The 11,528-nt window shown below is 46.0% G+C and overlaps 1 protein-coding gene across 1 annotated transcript in view; it reads left to right on the forward strand.

Moving 5' to 3' along the window:
* The window catches only part of EFCC1 (EF-hand and coiled-coil domain containing 1), a 116,844-nt gene extending 110,468 nt beyond the window's left edge, over positions 1-6,376 (forward strand). Inside the window, exons 8-9 of the mRNA XM_019536969.1 lie at positions 538-607; positions 4,611-6,376. Coding sequence (XP_019392514.1) covers positions 538-607; positions 4,611-4,744 — 204 coding nt within the window. The 3' untranslated portion in view covers positions 4,745-6,376. The remainder of the gene's footprint in view (positions 1-537; positions 608-4,610) is intronic.
* The last annotated feature ends 5,152 nt before the right edge of the window (positions 6,377-11,528 follow it).

Below are 11,528 nucleotides of genomic sequence, written 5' to 3' on the forward strand. Positions count from 1 at the left end.
TCCAGCTGGGTCTCTGGAATGAGACATGTAATAACCACTCCTGCCTTGTAGGTGTTAAAAATGGCACCATGGTTTTAAATATTAGTGGGAAGTGTGCCTTTTTCTGAGAAGCCACCCATAAGTTATGTATGATACCACTCACCTTCCAAATACACAGGTTCTGCATGATCTCAGCCAGACTTTTAATTGTTTTCAGCTTGCTCATCTCCTGCTTGCAGTCCATGAAGTGAATAAACATCTAGATTTATGTGGGCACAAGCTTTTGAAAGCTTTGCTATATATTCTTTGTTTCCCTTACAGAACTGTATTACAGATGCCCTTAGTAAAGCCAAACTAAGGATCTGGCATCCTAAAATCTGCTTTTGGCTGTAGATCTTCACCTGCTGGTTTGAAAATATGCCAAAAATAAGTTATGTTGTTGGACTGAATTTCATTTTGTTTTTCAATTTTCAATGCGAACACACTTTCCATATTTTCAGATGTAGTTGGATATATTTAACTTCATGAAAGAGATAATTGTTATTTTGTGTTTTAAAGAACATATCTAAGCGAGCCTTGGGAAAAATCTTGCTGAGCACTTTGGAATCCTGCCAGGACAACCAACATGGTAAGAAAGTAAATCATATTTAAGGAACAAATAGTGGACAATGCCTATAAGCAGAGAAGTTAGTCTGAAGTCAGCCAGAAGGCAGGATAGATTTGCACTTTATGATTAACTAAATCTGAGGTGATTAGCATAAGCTGTCATGAGCAGTGGGCATACTTTATCAGAGACTGTGAAGGCACTGCAGGAAACACAGCTTCTAAATAGAAAGTAGTGATTAGAATACAAAGGGTCGGGATGGAAGAAAAAGAAAGGGACACTGAGGATAGGCAAGATGGGGAGGAGAAAGAAAAAACAAAGTAGTAAAAACTCATTGAGGCTTATAAAAGCCAAAGCAAGTAATGTGATAAGAACCAGTAGTCTTGGTTTAGACCAAGGGCAGGCAAAATATGGCCCATGGGCCAGATCCAGCCCACCAAGCCATTCTATCCGGCCTGCAGGGCCCCTAAAAAATTAGTAAATTAATATTTATTTGCTCCTGGCAGCCTGTCAAAACTGACAGGAGCCAGGGGCAGTAGGACCCAGAGGGAGCCCTTGAGCAGCCCAGCCCCACTCCACCCCCAGCCAGTTCCCCGCTTTCCTGCCCCTGCCCTAGCACCATGGGGCTCCCAGCTGCATCACCTGACTGAGGAGCACAGGACTGCACTGATGCGCGCGCGTGTGGGGCTCACCCTATGAACACACACACACACACACACCTCGCACTGCCATACACAAACCCCAGCCACCCTCCCTACACAGAGCTCCCTACAAACCCCATACCTACCCACACCCCACATGTCCACACACACACAGCTCCCCACAACATACAAGAGTAAGGCTTCATTTTAAGCTATTGTGCAATCACCTCTATGTACAATACACAAACAGGACAAAAATATTTTTTGAAAAAAATCAAGTCAATGAATGTTGTAGATGTTAGCTTTTTAGACTATAATTTGGTATTTTTCTGAGATGGCAGAACCCCTTGCTGAAAGTGGCAAAGGTCAGGGGTTAGGGAGCAGGACTTTTGGTCACAAGATGGTGACCAGGGGGCAGGGTACCTGTCAAGGGGCAGGGTTACCCATGCGGCCCTTGACAGGTTGCCAAAAAACATTCAATAAGTGGCCCTCTGCCCAAAATAATTGCCCACCCCTGGTTTAGACCATAATTAATACAGTCCAGTCTGGATGATTTCTTGTTCTGCAGTTTCCTGTTCAAGTCTGTTTTTCAAGTGTTGTCACCTAAGAACCAGCACTGAGGTCAGTGAGGGGAAATGTCCATGGAGGTTAAAGTGTTCTGCTACAGGAATGTATGTTTTTCTGGAATTGATCAGATCTATGTTCATTCATTCTTTTATGTAGGGATCACCCTGTCTATCCAATGCAGATAGCAGAAGGGCACTTTAAGTAAGTGATGGCATATATGAGGTTGGTAGAGGAGCCAATGAATGAGCTTTGGATGTTATAATCCATATTACTTAGTTTGTGATGTGGTCCGTTTTGCTGAGAGGGCACAGTTAGCACCTGGGTCTGAAGCAAGGTCTTAACTTCTTGGTGAGGATAGCAGTTTGGGGTGTATTGAGAATGACTTTTAGGAGGTAGATGACATATATAGCAACAAGAAATACAAAACTTCCCTATCGGATGGGGAAATAAATGACCATGCAGGTCTCCTAAAGCTGAATCCTTCTGGTCATTGGAACTGCAGGAACTGCAAAAAATGCAGGGAATCGCAGCCAAATTGTAGTGTTCACATGAAATCTGTAACCAGCTGCAATCAACAGAAGCCATTTGCACATGTCCAACAGCAATAACGAGTCCTGGTCCCAAAAGTTGCCTGCAGGGTCAGAGGGTTGCACAGGTCCAGAGGACAGAATATGTCCCAGAGCATGTGAGAGAGCCACTCTCACCATTTATAATTCCATTGTCTACAGCTCTTTTCACCTTTGACTTAAAAAGGATGCAGCATCCTTCAGTAAGGTAAGTGGGTCAACCTTGTTCCCTTCTGTTAATAACCTTTCATGTTCTTGTTATGAAAATTAGACTTGGAAAGTCCTCTCCCCTGACAATGGCCTACTGTGCAGGAGTTGCTGTGGCAGAAACTGTGCTGCATTCACAGCCTGGAGGTTTAGATTTGATTACTTTGTTTCCATTAGCAGAGCTTTTGTATTTACCTTCAAGGAAGCTAACATGGTGTACCAAGCCAGTTTGTCTAGGAGGACTGCCTGCAGGGACTCTTAATAGGCAGAGGGGGGTCAACGAAGAGATAATTAAAGGTTAGATGTGACCCAGGGGTTTGGTCCATGCAATTTTAATAACAATAATTCAGGGAGAGAAATGTGTACAAAATGTTCTAATTTACACAGAGCCTTCTTACCATTCAACCTATTTGTTACTACTACACATAGATTCAGAGACGAGACATTCTTGAACAACATGGCTGCACTGGGGACAGGGAAGGAGCAGGCATGGCAAGTGGTAAACCTGTCCCAGTGCACCTGCAAGCACCAAGGGCGAGCTGCTGGTTCAAGGGACAAAGACATTGCAGATTGTACCCGCAGGTGTGCTAACAGCTCCTGTGGGTGCAAAGGAAGTATTCTGGCAGCTTTGCACTCCGACAGGATATTGTATTGACCACACATGGAAACAAAAGGCTCCTGCACATGTGCACAGAGCCTGCTTTGACACTGGAAATCCAGCACATCCACCCATTCAATAAGCTTTAGTTCAAAAGTTCTCTGCTGCCATTTTTTCAGTACAGGGATTTGCAGCAATGCACAAACACTTTTAAATTAGTGTGCCTTGCTAATCTAAAAGCTCCTGGCACTGCATCCCAGCATGTGCAAAAATGCCAAAAGACTCCAAGTAGCACTGCCAAAGTGAAGTGCCTCCCCCCTACCTCAGCACAATTCAGCCTCCTGAAATGCCTCCTAATTGATCCCACAGAATTTTATAGTCAAGAACAAATGAATGAAGCTCTTCTAGCATTCTACATCTCCACTGCCTAGGTACACCCCAGAGAATTATGCACACAGTAATTCAAAATTACATGCCAAGTCCTGGGGCTGTATGTCGTGGCACAGAGCCAGCCCATCCTGGCCTGCTGGCACACACCTGGGAGCCAAACCAGGTTGGCTCCATGCCACATGGCACTTGCGGCACTGCAGGCAGGAACTATGTGCTGCCAGGCCAGGCCAGGCCATCTCTGCGCCTCCTCCTGGGGCTTCCAGCACTTCCATGTGGAGGCACTGAGTGGTGGTGCACAGCTGGTGAGTGGGGAGGGGAACTCCTGCCTGCAGGGCAGGGGGTGTGCATGTGGGGTTTGGGGGGTGGGTATGACCCCTTCCATCACATGCTCTACTTCCCCCCCCCCCCGATTGTAGAGGCACAGAGCCTGCCTAGGTTAAATTACGCAAAATTATGGAATTATGTATAGTCATACTTTATGTGCAAAATCACGTGGGTGCATATTTGAATAATTCCCCAGGGTGTACCTAGGTTTCCTCTGCTCTGGACTGGCTTTGTACCAGATGTGACATGAAGCAGTTTTGTAGTCAACCATTTTCTCACTGTTTGAGAATTGAGAACTATGCCAATAGCTCATTGGAATAGTTTCTTCCAGATTGCTGTGACTTGTGTCTAGTCTTGACGTAAATGATGAGAAGGCATTTAAGTCATCGGGCTGTACCCATCTCAGTTTCAGCAAGTTTACCTGATATAAGGCAGTGTACATCTCAGACAGCCAATACATCTGAAATCTGTCTTTGTTCAAACAAGGAGGTTGGGGACCAGTGAAGAGGGAGTTTCAAGTAGGAAGCATGCAGAGGGATCAATTTGTGCATATAGTACCTCTCTGTATAAATTGTGATGTGCGGGAGAATTCATTATTTGTTCTCAGTATTTGGAAATTCTATGTTTATCGTTTGAAAGGCCATCTCTGTAAATGAGAAGTAGTTTGTAATTGTTCAATTGCCTTTTCCTGACTTTGTCAATATGTTAATATGCTTTGTAAATTTCTTTTAAAGGAAAAGCCCATATTTTTGAGGTCCTGGATACTCTCTACCAGGAGTTGGCAGCATGCGAACTCTTACAAAGCCAGTCTCTTGAGAAGACTCAGAGCCACCAGTCTCTGTCTAACCCACTGGTCATTTCTTGCTGAGCAACATTGCCATCTACAGCTCTTCATGACTGTTCAAACAATGATACTTCAACAGAGAATGCAAGAATGAGATTTGCCATATTCAAAGGAATTCAGTAAAGGAGAAAAGCAGTACAATTAAAATCATAAAATCCCAGGTGTGCTGCTTCTGGGAGCACCTCTAACGCCTCAGCTAATTGCAACACAGTCCTTTATTTCGAAGAGCGTTCACATTTCATGAGGATTACTCAATGATGCCCATCTCTGAAGCCTAACAACTGCCACAGTCTGGCATTTTAATTGTACCAGCTCACCAAATAAAGAGCATCCCAGATGCACTGACAAGCCTAATATACAGTTTCAACTCTGATAATAGATTAGCTGGAGACAGTTTTTATCTTTTGTGGTAAATGAATTAGTTCATTCAACAGTGAAAGAGTCTGTGTAACCACTAGCAAACATGTTTTCTTAAGGTGTAAGAGACAAAATGACTGTATTATAAGATATATACGCACCTTTATAAGCCAATAGAGCAGGCTAAGGACCTATACACAAGTGTGTCTATCCATCTATGTAATCATGGTTATACATCTTATTTAACTCTAATTCTAGAGTTGTTTCTGATCCTCTGGATCTTTATTTGTAACTATGAACAATTTAGACATGTAATTACACTTTGATATCAATCAGCAACTATCTGACTCTAATCTTATATTTTATATTAAATATTATGTTTAACTGCTTGAACAAGTGCCAAGTGGTCTTGTTCGCCTGACTATCAAGATGGAAAAGGCTGCAAAGATGGAGAGCTTCATTTCACACCATCACAGATTCCATCATCCAACCAGCAAGTGATATACTGATACAGCTTTCCTATATCATCTAATTACCCTGAATGAGACCCTATCGATATAAAGCAAAGTCTTATCTGCAGGCAAAATAAAAAACTTGAAGGAAGTAAAATGCTGCACATACTTATGAAAGTGCCTAATATTTAGTCAATAAGATCAGGACAAAAGTTAGTCCAAAAGCTGCTGCCAAGTTATTACTCCTACTTAAATAAGCTAAAAGGCAGAAGTTCTTAGCACAGTCTACTGAATTTGCATAGTTAAAAAAATAGCTGTTTTATAGCTGTTTTGGATGCATATAAAGAATTTGCTTTGCCTGAGAATTTAGGCAATAAAATGTGGCTGTCTATTTTAAAATAATATATACTTGAAACCATCGCTGCACTGGTTTTCCCATAAGAAAAAATGATTCTTGGCCCAACCTCATTTACTTTTTGTAATCCTTCATATGCATACACCATTACGTTTATTCATGCAAGTCAGGTGTACATATACACTTAATTACCGAGTATTGTGTATCATTTAGAAACATGCTTATGACAACAGTTTGCAATAGAACTTTTCATTTCTTTTGGGGGATAAAAAAGGGGAATGGAAGAAGTGGGCCAAATTCTGCTTGTTGAATTGGTTCTCTCTAGATTTATACTGAGATTATAGAACAAAATTCAGCATAGTAAATATGTATTAACATTACAGATATACATTAAATGTTAGATTAGACTTAGATTGACAGGCAGTCATATGTAGGAGTCATAAGGCAATAACAAATTAAATAGAAATGTAACAATAAAAGATCAAATAGCAAGAATACTGTGCATTTTCCTGTTTGTGTTCATTTCCTCCAAAGGTCAAAACAATGAGCCAGATTGCTCTGTGCAGCTCCTACAGATTTCAGCAAGAGCACCGCATTTATACCAAGACAGGATTTGTTCCATTGCAAATACTGGCAAAATCATAAATACTGACGAGGATGTGTGCGCGCATTTGATGGGAGTAGTTCAGAACATACTACATACCTGATCATGCATTCTCCAGATGCTGGAGGTAGCCTCAGCTCCTTATAAAGGAACACAGTAAAATTTTTCTACCACTGTCTTGCTACTTCACTTCCTAATATATCAGATAGCCTGCCATCCTGATGAGAAACTAGGGAAGCCATATAACCTAGATGCTATGCAACTCAAACAGCAATCAAGGTGTAACTGGAGACAGAAAAGGCGTCACTACACTGCAGTTACTGCTGCTGTTAACAGAAGTGAAGAGCAAGTGCTAGTGAAAACTCTTGCCAGTAAGTTTGCTGGAATTGTATAAGATGGGAAATAGCAGAATCTTGTCTTGTGAAAAATAGTTTCCCAGTTTTGTACCATTTTCTATTCACATAAGAAATGGCTATATCAGAAAAGTGCCCCCACTAGTTCTACTAAAATAAAATATTTTCAGCAACCCAATAGACTGCTTGAACACTACAAGGCACAGGAGCTCCTTCTAGTGGAATCAGAATTTTTATTCCCAAGTTCCAAATTAGCCTCACTGTATAACAAAATGAAAAGAGAAATCTCAGCATGTGTATTTTTTCCAGGAAAGAAAGTTACCAATCCAGAACGAGATATTCTGTACAATATAGCTTTGTATGGTTGCTTTTTTATGTAGCAGTAGAAAACGCCCTGTGACAAAAAGGTGGGCTCCCCAGTAAAGGAGAAATCTGTGATATAGAGTCTGGATACAAGTGAAGGGTGGGATTCTCTTATCTTTTTGCACCTAAATAGCACCTTTCTGGCCATGCAAGTGGTTTGTTTGGCATTTACATGTTTGCCCTGCAGTCCCAACATGTAAGAGTGTACATGTACACTAAACATACTTAGTTTATATACTGACCAGTTAAGTATACAACTAATATGTGCAACAATTTTGGATGCATACCTGCATCCAAGATGTGACAAGGGGCAGCTCTCGGGGCCAGGTGTCATGCCAGCCTGCCTACCTGTCTTCAGGGCAGTCCGCCCAATCTATCCTGCCACAACTTTCCTGTTCTCAACCCAGGTGGCAAAATGTGGGGGACTGCCCATTATTTGCCCCGATGCCAGGGGGTGCCATCTGCAGATCAACCTCCCCTACACCACAGCCCATACCTCATAGATAGCATCCATGATGTCATTATGCTCCTAGCCTAGATCCAGGCCAAGCTTAGCCCTCCGTGTCAGGCCTCTTTCACATATACACATTCACTCTGCCCTCCTCTCACAAGGGCCTCTCACACTCCACCCCCTCTTACAGGGTCTCTCTCTCACATCAACAACTTGTTTTGCCCTGCTCCCTCTTGGAGCATCTCCTGTAGGCAATAGGTTTTATTCTGATCACACTTTGGGTGACAGATGTACAGTCTCTTGAGCCTCTCCTGTGACCCTCACCTGGGTAGTGACCAGCCCAGTTCCTGACCTGGGCCAGGCTTGCCCTGGTCCCTCCCAGGGCAGCTTTACATAAACATACCTGAGCACATGCTGGGCCCCCAGCTCCAAACACTGGGCTCCCAGCCCTCTGTGTCCACAGTTCTCTCAACTTGCTCTCCAGGGGGCTGGACCATGTGCTGCCCTTCAGACTGGCCCTCAGCCCTACTCAACCTATTCCCAGGCCCCAACTACCACCTCCTCTTCGGGGTTACACATCTACCCCCTCCTTCAGGGCTCTAGGGTTTCCCTCCCCTGTGGAGGCTCAGGCAGCCACAACTATGCCTGGCCCCACCTGGATCTTACACGCTCTTCAGGCTCAGATAGCCATAGCCATGCCTGGCCCCTTGTACCCAGTGTTGTGGGGGCTAGGGATTAAGGCACACCAATCCACCTTTCACCAGGGTGGTAACTGGCCTGGCATTTCCTGAGGGCTCCTGCACCACCAGGAGCCCTACCAGGCCACCCATCCCCAGCAGGGTGCAGTTTTAGGTTATACCCAGGACCAAGAGCTTCCTAGCCATCCCCATGAGCTATTGCCCTTACCTCCTGGATGTTCCTGCTGCAGTTCAGCCAAACAATACTTCTACCTCAGCTGGCAGCAGCAGACTGTAGCCTTTATATACTAGGTTCTCAAAATGTCTGCCACCATCAGGCACCTGCTGGGTGCCTGACCCAGACCTTAAAGTGACAGGCACTGCAAGTGCTGTGCCACACAAGGCGTGCCAACATCCATGGGTGTGCTAAACTCCAGAACAGGTGGACCTTCCCATGTTTTAGCACCAGTAATTGAATGTCTCAGATAGTTGCACAGGACATGGGATAACTGGGTGACAGGCCCCTTCATCTAAATGGGGTTTGACCCTGTATCTCTTGACTTCCCAGGGCAGGTCTCTGACCTCAAGGAGGGATCCTTGGGCAGCTATTCTTCCCCAGCTGTAGGCTAGATAGCCCATCTGTGCCTCTAGGGAAGGTTGCCCACACCACTGGCCAGTCTTACCTGGACCCAGAGAGCCTCACTGCCTGCTCAGATTCTGTCATCTCCCCACTGTACAAATCTACACCTGGGGGTGTCATAGGGCTCTTCCTCCCAAAAGGCAGCCATAGAAGGGGTGCCCATAGCTGAAGGGAATAATGACCCCCCCCATAAAAAGCAACAAGGGTACAGAGGAGCCTACCCTATAGTTCCTTGGCTCCTGGGGACCACCAGGATGCCATATGTACCATCCACACCCCAAGCAGTGCTCACAGCCAGTGAGTAGCCCCCAGGCCTGTGCCCAAACTACCAAAGGTAGCACCACCAGGGACTACGACTTCATGGAGAAATCCCTGACCAGCTCTTGGATGTGCCCTAGTCAAAGGAAACTGTCCATCCACTCTCTTCATCCTGTTTCCAAGATAGAGGCAGGACATGATGGAGGCATCTCCCCATGTTCCTGCTTAGTTCACCTGAAGCGTCCAGAAAGTACCTGGTAGCAACTGTGCCTATAGCCCATCATACTGCAGTCATCACAGATTCACTTCCCTCTATATCTCCATGTGGGCGGGTGGGGCCTAGGAGCAGCTGTGAACTCCCTAGCGCCCCTCTACCGTCACTTCAGGTGGTCCAAGCACCCTCAAATCTTGCCCGCCACGACTTTGATCTTAAATGGTTAAATGGGAGGCTGCCTTTATTCCCCTAGTGAACGGCATATGTTCTTGCCCCTACTCCAAATGGGGTGCCTCAGTGCGCCCCTCCCTTAAGGGGTATGCATGCCTCCAAACCTCCCCTTTAGCACACCCCAAGCCTCGCAGCTGTTCCAGGGACGTTGTATGGTCCCTCGCCCCTCTGGTGCCCTCTCTCTCTTGGGCACCCTGGGCTCCTTGCCCACCTGGCACCCCCTTGGGCCAGGCTCCTATCCTCCAGCCCACTCCCTGCGCCCTGGGCCTGTCTCGCTGGCACCTCCTGGGTCTGGCTCACTACCGCCGCCCTACTACCAGCACCCTTGCCAGCGTTCCTCACCTGCTTGCTCTCTCTCTCTCTCTCTGCCCCACTCTGGGGCCTTGCCCTCTCTGGGGCCGACACCACGCGCCTCACGCTCTTTCTCTGCCCCGCTCTGGGGCCTTGCCCTCTCTGGGGCTGACAATAGTGCCCCTCTGGCACTGGGCCGCCGTTGCCCCCACTGGGCAAACACCGCCCATATGGGCTGGGGTCTCTGACCCCTCTCGCTGCGCCTTGCCGGCGCAAACCGCACCCCCCTGGCACAAACAATAGTGCCCCTCTAGCACTGTGCCCTCACTGGACACCTGGAACCTCCAAGCTGTTGGGGAGCCCTGCTGAGACCTCCTCACTCCCCTACAGCCTCACCCGGTCCTCCGGATTAACTGTAACATAAACTCAAGCCCAATGGCTGCAACCCAAACAATAGAGCCTCCTGCTCATAACAAACTCCAAGCCCGTCTGGGGCTTGTAACCTTACCTCACTTTAGGGTATTGTGGTTCCCTGCATCATCGCAGCCAGCCAGCACAACAAGGCAGCAACCGCTGACTCCAGCTACTCAACTCAGCCACAGAGCTCTCACTCCTGCAGCCACCAGAGGAGAACTGCTAGTCAGGCTCCGGCCTGGGCTGTTTATAAAGGCCTGGCCCTGCCCCCTTCTGGCCACCTGACTGCCATAGCAACCCACAGCGGCACTGCCCTGTCGATTGGCAGCTCAGTTCCTTTTGCTTCCAAGGCACAGGACACCTTGGTGCTCCTGTGACACACCCCCACCCCAAGTTACACTACCTGGCACAGGACACCTCCGTGCTCCTGTGACACTCCATATACATGACCCTCTTGTGTTTTGCCTGACAGATCTGGCACAGTACCATAGAATCTGCTTCCTCCTCTAGTCCCCCAAGTCTAGCCTCCCAAGACTCAAGTCTTCACCTATCTCAGCCTCTGGACAAATCTCTTTTCTCCTCCCCTATGGCTGCTTCCATTGGTCCCCAGCCAAATTCTGCAATGTATGGCAAGGTGGTGGAGAATACAACATACCATGAAAATTAAAGGCAACCTCACAGACAACTTTCCAGCTACAGTTGGACTCCTGCTAAGAACCCTCCCATCAAGCCATTGTAGAATAACATGCACCTTTAAATAAAGTAGACCAGTGGTTCTCAACCTTTTTAGACTCAAGGCATCTCTCATTAGATTCAAGTCATCCCTCAGAAAATGGCACCCCCATAGCTTTTAGTTGTTTCTTGACTACAGAAAAACAATTTTTCTGTTGCAAATAGCTTAGAAATGCCAAAATAGGCCAGGATGGTTTTGACATTATGAATTTCTATTTTAAATCTCTGACTTTATCTTGCAAATTGTGCAGGTATGGCACCATAGTGAAAATCTTATAGCACCCCAGCATGCTATGACACCCTGGCTGAGAATCACTGAACTAAACTATGTTATAAATTATCTCCCAAAGAACCTTGCTGAACTGTGAGTACCTGTATGTGTTACTTAGGCCTTGACTGCATGGAAAAGCTGTATG

Source organism: Crocodylus porosus, unplaced genomic scaffold (genome assembly GCF_001723895.1).
Source record: "Crocodylus porosus isolate Cpor-Errol unplaced genomic scaffold, CroPor_comp1, whole genome shotgun sequence".
Taxonomy (NCBI): Eukaryota; Metazoa; Chordata; order Crocodylia; family Crocodylidae; genus Crocodylus; species Crocodylus porosus.